This window comes from Macrotis lagotis, chromosome 1, assembly GCF_037893015.1.
Source record: "Macrotis lagotis isolate mMagLag1 chromosome 1, bilby.v1.9.chrom.fasta, whole genome shotgun sequence".
NCBI classification, from domain to species: domain Eukaryota; kingdom Metazoa; phylum Chordata; class Mammalia; order Peramelemorphia; family Peramelidae; genus Macrotis; species Macrotis lagotis.
Window position 1 is genome coordinate 508,453,594 of NC_133658.1, and position 12,850 is coordinate 508,466,443.

Consider the following 12,850-nt stretch of genomic DNA (forward strand, 5'->3'; position numbering starts at 1 on the left):
CTTTTTGGCATCTTTACCAAATCACAGGATGGTTGACAGTCACTGAGTTTCCTGAATTTGCATATCTCTGATTATTAAGGACAGGACCTGAGAAGCTGGGCGAAGCCTGGGGGTGTGCACGCGGCCGAGCCACGTGGGGCGGCAGCGGGGTTACCAGCTGCGCGTGCGCAGAGCCGTGGGAGGCGGGGCCAATGCAGCCCTCCGGCTTTGGGGCGGGGGTGGGGACGCACAGGCGCAGAAAAGATGCCGTGCCTCGGATGGAGGCTGCAAGCCGCAGTACACCTCGGCCCTGGCTGTGTGGTTGGCAGGTCTGTTGTGAGAACGTCTAAGCTAAACATCAAAAACCTAAGATCTTGGGGTGGCTCGGTGGTGCAGTGGATAAAGCGCCGGCCCTGGAGTCAGGAGTACCTGGGTTCAAAGCCGGTCTCAGACACTTAATAATTACCAAGCTGTGTGGCCTTGGCCGAGCCACTTTAACCCCATTTGCCTTGCGAAAACCTAAAAAACAAAAAACTAAGATCTTGACAACTAGTCCCATCACTTTCTAGCAAACAGAGGGAGAAGAAATAAAAGCAGCGTCAGATTTTATCTTCTTGGGCTCAAAGATCACTGCAGATGGGGACAAATGAAAGGATACTCGCTCCTTGGCAAATCTGGACAGCTTACTGACAGGCAGAGGTGTCACTTTGCTGGCAAAAGTTCATATAGTCAAATCTGTGGTTTCTCAAGGAAAATGTATGGCTCTAAGAATTGGACTATATAAGGAAAGTTGATAGCCTTTGGAGTATAATGCTGTAGAAGCCTTTTAAGAGCCTCTCACAAAGCAAGGAGATCAAATCAATCTATACTTAATGAAATTAATTCAGTCTATTCACTAGGAGGTCAAATGCTGAAGTTTAGTTACTTTGGCAACAAAAGGAGAACACAGGATTAATTGGGGGAAAAAATCCTGACATTGGAAAAGACTGAAGCCAAAAAGAGAAAGGGACAGCAAAAGATGAAATGAATAGATAGCAATTGTGGAAGCAATGAATATGAGCTTGGACAGACTTCAGGAGATAGTGGAAGATAGAAAGGTCTGGAATGTGATAATTCATAGGGTCACAAGATTCACATACCTAAAGGACTGAACAACTGCAACTATATCTTTAGTAACATGCTAACTCTATATACAAGATATCTGAAAATAAGCTATAGAAACTTAAATTCATCAAGACATAAAAATATATCTGCTCACTCCCTGCTGGGGGTCCTCCCCCATTGAGAAGGCAAGAAATATAATACTCATTATACTCATCAATTCATGCATCAGCCATGTGGAGGAGGTGGGGGGGGGGGGAAAGTTAAAGAAAATAGGTTGAGTTCATCAGTTCTCTCTCTGGAAGTGGATAATATGTCTTTTCATGAGTCCTTTGGATTAAATCCACCAAGATTTTTTAAGATATCCTGTACATATATCATCAATATGAGGAAAACAGGGTGGAAAGGGAGATGTGTGCCCATCAATCAATCAATAAATTTGCCGATTGTTAAATACTTTCTGTTTTGCTAAGTAATGATTATAAAAAGAGGCAGAAACAAGGTCTTTGCATTAAGGATGCTTTTTTTAGGTTTTCACAAGGCAATGGGGTTAAATGGCTCACCCAAGGCCACACAGCTAGGTAATTATTAAGTGTCTGAGACCAGATTTGAACCCAGGTACTTCTGACTGCAGGGCCATTGCTTTATCCACTGCACCACCTAGCTGCCCCTAGGAACCTCTTAAGGTAGAGATAACATAAAACACATACTCTGTGTACTGGCTATAAATTCTAGAGGCATCAAAAAAAGAAAAGGAAATCCCCATGCACACCTAAATATTTATAGCCATACCTTCAGTAGTAACAAAAACTGGAAATAAGGTAGACACTCATTAACTGGAGAATAGTTGTGGTATATGAATGTAAGGTCCATGAATGAATAGAATGAGATTTTACTGTGATGGAAACAATAAATACAAGTACAGAGAACCATGGAGCTACCTGAACTGATGTCAAGAAAAGAGAGCAGAGAGAAGAAAATAATATATATGAATATACATATTTGTATGTATAATGGCTACAATATAAAGAACCAGACAATTTGGAAAGTGAATGTTGAAAAATTATAAAGGACAAGGCTATCCCAAAGAAGAGATATATAAAAAGATACCTCATGATGCTTCTTTGCATACTGCAAAGTAGAATGTTATATGTATTTTTAGATTTTTTTTGATGCATTTTGGGGATTTACTGATTATTTTTCTTATTGTTATATGGAATGGAAGGGAAGGGCTGAAAGGGAAGGGCACTGGGATAAATTTGTGCAATGTTAAAAACAAGAGATACCACAAAAACTAGTTTTTTTAAAATAACAAGTTTTGTTCTCATTTAATTCTCACAATAACCTGGGGGTAAGTGCTGCTCGGAGGGGAACGAGGGAGGGAGGCAGAGACTAGACGATTCTGCTCAGGCCTCAGCTCCAGGAAGCGTCCCGGCGCCAAAACTGCCCCGGCTCTGCCATCTAAGCGGTTGCCTGGAGCCTCAGCCGCTAACAACTGGCCGCCCAATGAGCGCGGGACACTGTGTGCGCCTGCGCACTTGCGGATCGCAGGGAAAGCCTCAGCTCAGCTCGGCTCCCGAAGCCCGGCCCCTTCGCGGAGAGCCGCCTTAGCCCCGCCTCCCCTGGGTGCGCACGCGCAGGGGGCTGCCGGGGACAGTCCCGCCTTCTTCCGGCCTCGCTCCGGTCCCGCCCCCTGCGCCCCACGTGGCTCGGCCCCAGCTGCATATCCCCGCGCTGCCTCCGACTTTCCGCTCTTCCGAGGATACGGCCGTGGGCTCCTCGCGCCCCTCCGGCCATGGGGAACCCGAAGAGGAAGGAGCCGACAGAAGGAGAGGCCGCTTGGGCCGGGCCCGCGAAGAGGCCTCGCGGGGAAGACTTCACGGGGCAGCAGTTTAAGAATCAGCTCAAAGACCCCCAGACTGCGGTGTCAGGTACGCCCCCGGGCGGCGGGAATCTGCGGGTTAAAGTGGGCGCCGGGGGCGGGGCTTCCGCGGGGGTCAAAGTGGGCGCCGGGGGCGGGGCTTCCGCGCACGCCGGATGCCGGCCCTCGAGGGAGCCGGGGGAGACTCCCCGGGGGTAGTCCTGGGGGCCGGGGCCGGGCCTGTCCGCCGCTGACCTTTCCCACCCCAGAGCTGCTCCCCCCGGCAGGGGCCCGCGCTGGTTACTGGCACCCCCGGCTGCTGGTCCGGGGTCCGGAGACTCCGCCCGCGGGGACGCCGGCCTCGGACTCCTTCCTCCAGCCTCTTCCCCCAGGTCCCCTGCGCCAGACGCTCCTCCTGGCTTTTCTAGCTTTTCTTCACATCTGTGGATTTAGTGGAAAGACTGAGAATTTCTGTGACTGGAAAGCTTATTGTCAGCCAAGTGCTGAATGTCTGCAGTCCAGCCTATTCTTGGATGACGGGCCTACAGTCATTACAGTATTAACAGTTGGGAAGCTTGAATAACTACTGTTAATGGTCGGAGCAGCAGTAGCCCGAGCAGCAGCAGCTGCCGCCAGCTTATCTACAAAGCCAGGGCTTTGCAAATAGCCTCTCATTTGTTCCTCATGACAACCCAGGGAGAAAGCTGTTATTATGAGCCCTTCTTTACAGTTGAGGAAACAGAGGCAAACAGGGGTTCCCTGTTTGTCCAAGGTCCCAAAACTAGTCGGTGGCAGGATTTGAACTCACGTCCCTTCTGACCCAGTGGACGGCAATCCACGCAGTCAATTCAGCTTAGCCTTTGAGATCCCTACCGAGGTCATCTCCGTGCCAGGTGAGGCCTTGGAGTAGTATGTTAGTGGAAAATGCTAAAGTAATACCTCAAAATAATTCATTTCAATGGGCACCAACAACAATCATAGTAGTAGTGGTGGGTAACATTTATATAGCCTTATATGTGATTTAGAATAGTCAGGAAATATATGTGCCAGTCACTGTGCTAGGTCCTGAGGTACCAAGACAAAAAGGAAATAGCCATTGCTTTAGAAAAGCCTCCATGTTGTAACTGCAAATTGGGTAATTTTCCTGTATTATTTCCTATATTGAATAAATCAATGAATTTGAGATTCAGAAGTGATGTGATTGTCCAAAGTCATGTAGTTCATCAAGTGCCAGATCTAGGATTTGAACCCAAATCTTGACTGAAGTCCAGTGCCATTTCTACCCTACCATTGTGCATCTTCTTATTAGTACTGTTTGTAATTTTTCTACTCTATTTTAAGTATTTTCCTGTAATACTAAAAAAAATTTTAACATTCATTTTTGGAAATTTTGAGTTCCAAATTTTTTCCATCCCTACCCTCCCATATCCCTCGAGAAGGCATGCAATATTATATTGCTTATACATATGAAGTAGTGTATAGCATCATATCCATATTATGCAAGAAACACACAAAAGAGAAGATAATAATATACTCACTGTGTATTCAAAGTTCATCAGTTTTCTCTCTCTGGAGGTAGATAGCATTTTTCATGAGTCCTTGACTTGATCAGAATAACTTAAGAATTTACCAGTTGAACATCCTACAGTATTGCTGTTACTATATACAGTGTTATTCTAGTTTTATTCCTTTCATTTTATATCAATTTGTATAAGTTTCCTCAGGTTTTTCTGAACCCACCTTGCTTGTCATTTCTTATAATACAAGTCTGCCATCACAGTCATATACACAACTTGTTCAGCTACTCTCCAGTTGATGGACATCCTCTCAATTTCTAAATCTTTTCCACTCCAAAAAGAACTACTATAAATATTTTTTGTATATGTGAAAGTCTTTTTCCCTTTTCTTTGATCTCTTTGGGATAAAGACCTAATAGAGGTATTGCTGGGTCAAAGTATTAAAGCCCTTTAGGCATTTTTCCAAATTATTCTCTAAAATTATTGCACCAGTTCACAACAGACCAATTTTTGTGATTCAAGGATCACAAAAATTGGTCTGTTGTGAACTGGTGCAATAATTTTAGAGAATAATCTCCCTTTGTACAGCTAAACTGAACAGTAGCTAGAATTTTGTACTTAGAATCAGGAGATCTAAGTTCAAATCTTCCCTTAAACACTTACTAGCTTTGTGTGCCATAGCAAGTCACTTAACTTCTCTTGCTTGGCCTCATTTTCTTCATCTTTATACTGGTAATGATAATAGTTCTTACTTCACAAGGTTGTTTTTAAAATCAAATGTGATACTCTTAAAATGTTATAAATATTTATTATTATTATTATTCCCTATTCTCAAAGGTTCCCAAAAGTCTCCTGTTTTTCTAGACCTCAGCTTTGGCACTCTTCCCAACCTCTCCCAACCATCCAATTTTTATCTGCTTTTCTTTTCTTTGCTTCCAGATGGAATTTTCATTCTCTAAGAAACAAGTGTCTTACCAAGAACTCAGACAAGCCATTAGTGAAGCAAGAGGAACCTTTAGTGCAACATTCTTAAGAAAGGATGACCAGGGTCTGCTAGGTGGTGCAGTGGAGTCAGGAATACCTGGGGGGTTCAAATCCGGTCTCAGGCACTTAATAATTACCTAGCTGTGTGGCCTTGGGCAAGCCACTTAACCACGTTTGCCTTGGCAAAAACCTAAAAAAAAAAGAAAGAAAGGATGACCAATAGCAGACAGTCTTGGAGAACAAAATCTCAACTTTTTATCCCCTATCTGAAAACTCAGCTCCCTTCCCCTCGTACCTCATTGTCTGGGTACTAGAGAGGTTATAGCCTCTGAAGCACCAAACTTCACAGGTGCATCTCTGTCCCTGATTACATTAACCACTCCCCTGTTTTTATATCAATCTAAGAAAAACTGTTTTCACCAATCTCATTGAAACAGCATGGAAATGAAAACGTAATCTCTTCTTACATTTCATCATTATAACTAATCAATCATCCAGGGAAAAGTATTCTGAGAATTATTTACACTGAGGTGTAAATGACTAGGTCATGGAATTGTAGGATTTTTAAACTGGAAGTTACCTTAGAAGTCAATGAGTAGTATAGTTTCTGTCCTTTTACAGGTGAGCAACAGAGGCTAGGGAGGTTACATGACTTGCTCTGAGGTAGTTATATTTTTTTTTTTTTAGATTTTTGCAAGGCAAACGTGGTTAAGTGGCTTGCCCAAGGCCACACAGCTAGGTAATTATTAAGTGTCTGAGAGCGGATTTGAACCCAGGTACTTCTGACTGCAGGGCCAGTGCTTTATCCACTACACCACCTAGCCACCCCTGGTAGTTGTATTTTTTAAAGGGAGATTCCTGTAATCCACATACCTCTTTTAGCATGGTTTCAGATAGTGTTACATATGATGGGTAAAAAAATCCAGGCTAAATGGGAAAAAAACAGAAGACTTCTAATTTGCCTGTTGAACATGTCTAAATGGTACCTAATTTTTATAATCTTCTCTGATTCTACAGATTCCCCCAAAACTTTTAATATATTTTTTTCTCAGTAGGGCTCCCATCACTGAAGTGGCTCTGGTCAATTTGTTATGGGAAATAAAACTTCGTGTTGTTTTAATTTAAATAATATATTTTTAAAAATGATTTGAAGTACTCTTTTATATGGCTGTTAATAATTTGTAGTTATTTTGAGAACTGTTTATATTTTTTGATTGCTTACATATTAGGGATGTTCTTTCTTTGAATGCATTTTTGTGATGAATAATAATTTCTTGGTATTAGTGTAGTTTAGTAGAATAACATTTTACTAATGGAAGGTTTGAACACTATTAGTTGTAAATAAATATAGGAGAAGGTTGAAATAGCAAGTTAAAGTTACTTCTGTTAACACCTATTTGTAACTTTTGTTGCAGCTTTGGAAACTTTTATTTCCCTTGCCAGAATGTTACCACAGAGTGGACTATATGATGTTGTGGAAGGATATATAAAAATTTCTGTTGAATGTTCAGAAATTTTTCACCTTTTAAGTGGAGAGAAAAGAACTGAACATGAAGTAAGTTTCACTTGAACATTCATTATTTGTTTGTTTGTTTTTCGTTTGCAAGGCAATGGAATTAAGTGACCTGCCCATGGTCACACAGCTAGGTAATTCTTAAGTGTCTGAGATCAAATTTGAACTCAGGTCCTCCTGACTCCAGGACTGGTATTCTATCCATTGCACCACCTAGCTTCCCCCTTTGACCATTGATTAGAAAGAAAAAGTGATTTATCCTGTCATCAGATTTGGTATGGAAGAAATGTCAACTACTGACTGACTCCAGGGCTGGTGTTCTATCCACTGTGCCACCTAGCAGCCCCTCTATCTCCATTGTAATTATTGTGTAAAAACTGTTCCCTTGAGTGTGCTTACTTTACCTTATTATTGATTCACTGAGTTCCTAATATTCATTGTTTCTTTGTGGACAGAAATCTTCCATTGTACTCATATACCAGTTTGTTCATCTACGCGTCAAAAGATGGTTACTCATTTTGTTTTTAGTCCTTTGTTAGGACAAAAAAAATATGCTGGTGTTAATATATTGGTCTGTGTCATACTTTTATTTCTGTAGGCCTAAAAGTGAGATCTCTGGGCCAAAGCATATTATTGGGGTAAGGGATTCAGAAAGATTCTAAGGACTCCGTTTGTTTATAGACAATTGTGAGAACTAACTTACACCGGGATCTGTTTTACCAAAGCTTTTTATTGTTGCCTAAAAAGTCAAAGCAGAATCAAGGAAGATAGAAGGGAAACTATAAGGGAAATGGGGATTACTTATAAAGAAAAATTTTGTACTTTGCCCAGGTACTTATAGGCTAGGGAATTTTCCACTTGCAAAGTTTTCAAGGATGGAGTTTGAGAGGAAGGGAGGATTGAGTAAGAAGCCTTGGAGAGAAGTACAAGGTTATGCTGTACCTGGAAAAACAATCTTCCATACTGAGGTCAGTTTTATAAAAATATGCTTATATAAGTAATTCTCTAAGACCGTACAAAGCTAGGTGCTATGATAATATCACAGTTAGCCCTTTCATTTTAAAGTCCAAATTAAGCACTTCACCAATCCCATCAATAAATAGTTTAATTTTTTAAAGTTTTTTTTTTGGTAAGGCAATGGGGTTAAGTGACTTGCCCAAAGTCACACAGCTAGTTAATTATTGTGTCTGAGACCTGATTGGAACTCAGGTTCTTCTGACTCCAGGACTGATGCTTTATCCAGTGTACCACCTAGCTACTGCAATATAAACATTTTAGTTAATTTTTTTTAGCACAGTCTAAATTGTTTTCTGGAATAGATTGATTTATAGCATAATCAACAGTGTATCGTTCTGCCTATCCCTCCATCATTGACTCTTTTTAATCTTTTGCCATCTTGTCAATTTGTTAAGTGTGAAGTAAAACTCCAAGTTTTTTTAATTTAAATAATCTGTGCATTTTAAATGATTTGCTGCATACTCATATGTCTGTTAATAGTTTGTAATTGTTTTAAGAATGGTTTGTTTACATTTTTTTGATAGGTTAGTTATTAGGAATCTTCAGATTCTTTGAAAGAATTCTTTTGATAAATAGCAATTTTTAGTATTAATGTCATTTAGTAAAATTTATGCAGTGATAATTAATGTAACAACATGTAGCAATTGACTAAAAAAGACAAAAGTCAGTTAAAGAAGAGAACACAGTGGGGGGGGAAGCCAAGATGGCGGTGTGAAGGTAGGAATTCCCAGAAACTTGTTCCCAAGAAAACTCCAGAAGCCGTCAAGTTATGACTCTAGTCAAAATTTAGACGGACAGAACCCACATGATACAATTTCCCAGTCCAAGACAACTTAGAAGTTCCAGATGAAAGGTCTGTTCCACTGGGACCAGGGATTGGAAAAAGCTGCACCACAGCCATACCACAGCACAGCTGGGCCAGGCCAGGCCTCTGGATCCATGGCAGTGGGGGCAGTTTCTAGACCTCCTGGCCCAGGGATCATTGGGGATGGCCGGAAGGGATAGTGAGAGAATTCTGTTGTACCACAGTGAGTGTGGAGCGGAGTACTGGCCTCAGAGCATCCCTGTGGTGAGAACCTTCAGCAGGAAGCCAGCCTGTACCTCCAGAGCTCTCAGACCATAGATGGTAAGGGGGTCGGGGGGGAGACTGTAGAGATCTCTCTGCTCTCCCTGGGGCAGGTCTTAGCTGTTTGCCCACACTTAGATCCAGGTTGGAGTCTGGGCCCTCACAGCACTACCATAGCTGAGCAGGGACCATCCTCACAGCTCCAGGACAGAGGGGAGGACCTGAATACAGGCAAGAGAGTAGTCAGAGCCTCTCATAAGACCTTGGAGGAATTAAGGTACCTGTGGGTTATCCCAAAAAACCTCCAAAGCCTTGTAAGTGCAGTAAATCAGTTATAGCTGAGGAAATGAGCAAACAATGGAAAAGAAAACTATGACCATAGAAAATTACTTTGGTCCCATGGAGGATCAAAATACATACTCAAATGATGACAAAATCAAAACTTCCATTTCCAAAATCTCCAAGAGAAATAGAAAATGGGCTCAGGCTATGGATGAGCTCAAAAAAGACTTTGAAAAGCAATTAAGGGAGGTAGAGGGAAAGATTGGGAGGAGAAATGAGAGTGATGCAGATAAATCCTGAAAACCAAGTCAGCAACTTGGTGAAAGAAATATAAAAAAATACTGAAGAAAATAACATTTTAAAAATCAGTTTAGACCAAATGGAGAAAGCCACACAAAAGGCAAATGAGAAGAATGCCTTAAAAAGCAAAATTGAACAGCTGGAAAAGGGGATTAAAAAAGCTCTCCGAAGAAAATAACTCCTTCAAATGTAGAATGGAACTAAAAGAAGCTAATGACTTTTTGAGAACTCAGGAAGAAATAAAACTATACCAAAAAAAAAATTAGAAGAAAATGTGAAATATCTCATTGGACAAACAACTGACCTTGAAAACAGATCCAGGAGAGATAATTTAAAAATTATTGGGCTACCTGAAAATCATGACCAGGAAAAGAGCCTAGACTTCATTTTTCAAGAAATAATACAGCAAAATTGCCCTGAGATCCTAGAAGCAGAGGGTAAATTGGAAATTGAGGGAATTCACCAGTCACCTCCTAAAGGAGATCCCAAGAGGAAAAACTTCCAGGAATATTATAGCCAAAGTCCAAAACTCCCAAGTCAAAGAGAAAAAATTTAAAAGCTGCCAGAAACAAGCAATTCAATTATCGTGGCTCTGTATAGTCAGGATTACACAGGATCTGGCATAAACTACAGTAAGGGCTTGGAATATGATATTCCAGAAGGCAAAAGATCTTGGTTTACAATTGAGAATCAACTACCCAGCAAAATTGAACACAATCTTTCAGGGGAAAAAGATGGACTTTCAATGAAACGGGACTTTCAAACTTTCCTATTGAAACAACCAGAGCTGAACAGAAAGTTTGATCTCCAGGTACAGTACTTGGGGGAACCATAGAGGGAGTGAATGGAAAGGAGTAATTATGAAAAATTTAATGATGTTGAATGGCTTGTATTCCTACATGGGAAGAAGATACTGATAACTCATATGAACTTTCTCATTTATAAGAGCAGTTAGAAGGAAGGAGCTGAATATAATGGTATAACATAGTGAAAAGATGGAGTCAATGGGTGATAAAAGTACTGGGAGAAAGAGAAAGGAGAAGAAGAAGAAGGGGCTAAGATATTTTACATAAGAGTCAAGGAAAAGCTTTTACAAATGGAGTGGAATGGGGGAAGGAGAGGGAGAATGAGTGAGACTTCATTCTCATTAGAAATGGCTCAGAGAGGAAATAACATACACACTTAATAGGGTGTAGAAATCTGTCTTACTCTAGAGAAAAATAAGAGGAAAGGGATTCGATAAGGGGGAATGGGGGAAGGAAAAGGGAGTAGGTGATGGAAGAGAGGGAAGATCATGGGAGAGGGTGCTCAGATACAACACACTTCTGAATAGGGACAGGATGAAGGCAGAGATGGAATAGATGAGAGTGGGGAGGAATAGAGTAGAGGGAAATATAACTAGTGATAGCAACTGTGGGAAAAATATTGAAGCAACTTCTCTGGTGGCTGTGATGGGAAAGGCAACTCATTCCAGAGACAGCCATTGGAATCTGAACACAGACTGAAGTATGCTTTTTTTTTCCTCTCACTATTCTTGAGGTTTCTGATCTTTTTTTGGGGGGGGAGGGGGATTTATGATTACTCTCAACACAAGATTATTGCAATAATATAAAATAAACAAAAGAGTTAATATCCAGAATAAAAAAAATTCAAATTGATAGAAAAATAAAAGATAATAAAATTTTAAAGAGAACACAGTAATATTTCAATGTCAAAATGCCTTGGAGATGACATCTCAGGATTCTAAACAGTTGAAAACTTGGAGCTTTGAGTATCCTTAAACATTTCAAGTCATTAGCATAGTGGTAGACAAAAATTGATAGGTTAGATCGGGGCTGTCCAAGCTTACTTTTAAAAGTTTTTATTAGGGGGGCGGCTAGGTGGTGTAGTGGATAGAGCACTGGCCTTGGAGTCAGGAATACCTGAGTTCAAATCTGACCTCAGACACTTAATAATTACCTAGCTGTGTGGCCTTGGGCAAGCCATTTAACCCCAATTGCCTTGAAAAATCTAAAAAAAAAAGTTTATTGAAAAATAGACAGTATATTTTGATTTGCCATTTTAGTGAGAGCTCTGCAGTAGCTTGGCTTCCTTTACTAAAGCATTTAGTAAATCCACAGATGGGCCCTGCAAGCTGCATTTTGGAAGGCTCTGGGATGGATTTTTGTTTATTAAGTAAAAAATCATGGAATTATTTTTTTCTTTACAGAAGATGTTAATATTTAAAGCTTTAGAAGCCATATTACTGAGAACAGCAGGTGATCTCTCTCATTTTCAATTTGTTGGAACCAACATTATGAAAATAGTTCTGAGTCGTCTTTTGAGGCTTATTTATGAATCACTGGTTTCTTCAAGCCACAAGTAAGTTATTGGCTGTATTCTTTCACATCTGTATCATTAACGACCTTCTAGATGGTCTTCTTGTCTCATATCTCCTCATTTCAGTCTTTCTTTCATTCTGCTGTCACAGTGACCTTTTTTTTAAGCTCATATCCGACCATATAAATTTCCGGGCTCTCCATTTTCCTCAAGCTCCAATAAGAAATCCTCTGGCATTCATATCTCTTAATAACTTGGCCCTCCTCTGCCTTTCTAGTCTTCCTACTCTTTCTTTTTAGATTTTTTTTAATAATAAGGCAATGGGGTTAAGTGACTTGCTCAAGGTCACACAACTAGGCAGTTATGAAGTGTCTGAGGTCCTGGGCCAGTGCTCTATTCACTGTGCCATCTAACTGCCCCTCAGTCCTCTTATTCTTTATACTCCTCATAATCAGAAATTTCATGATAACAGCTATCCCTCTCCCCCCCACTCTGAAATTCTTTCCTTATCCTTGCCTCCTTCAGAATCCCATTTTCTGCTTTTCCCAGGGTCTGCTTTTTTGCTTTATTTTTTGTATCCCCAACACTTAGTTTAATTCCTGGCACATAGTAAATTCTTGTTGTCTGATTGACTAACTGACAGTGTCTCAGTATTAAGGTACCTTGTACTCAAAAAAATTGGTTTCATTTTAAGATTGTGTGTACTGCTGCCGTTTTGAATTAATTTCATATTTTTTCTTTTTTATTAATATAGAATAAAACAAAGCTGCTTGAACTTCCTATCAGCAATGGTGGCACAGGGTTCAGATGCTGCCAGGAATTTCTGTAGCCGTTTTGACTTCAATAAAACTTCATTGTGTGCTTTGGCAAAAATAAGAAGTCTAAAGGTAAAGAATATTTAACTTATGCTT

General features: G+C 40.6%; 1 protein-coding gene across 3 annotated transcripts in view; it reads left to right on the forward strand.

Moving 5' to 3' along the window:
* The first annotated feature begins 2,785 nt into the window (after nucleotides 1–2,785).
* The window catches only part of URB1 (URB1 ribosome biogenesis homolog), a 107,269-nt gene continuing 97,204 nt past the window's right edge, over nucleotides 2,786–12,850 (forward strand). Inside the window, exons 1-4 of one of the 3 annotated variants that reach the window (XM_074214114.1) lie at nucleotides 2,786–3,011; nucleotides 6,858–6,997; nucleotides 11,830–11,981; nucleotides 12,694–12,826. In XM_074214114.1, coding sequence (XP_074070215.1) covers nucleotides 2,876–3,011; nucleotides 6,858–6,997; nucleotides 11,830–11,981; nucleotides 12,694–12,826 — 561 coding nt within the window. In that variant the 5' untranslated portion in view covers nucleotides 2,786–2,875. Of the gene's footprint in view, nucleotides 3,012–3,313; nucleotides 3,835–6,857; nucleotides 6,998–11,829; nucleotides 11,982–12,693; nucleotides 12,827–12,850 lie in introns of those variants that run through there. The other 2 variants (XM_074214115.1, XM_074214116.1) reach the window with 2 other exon arrangements.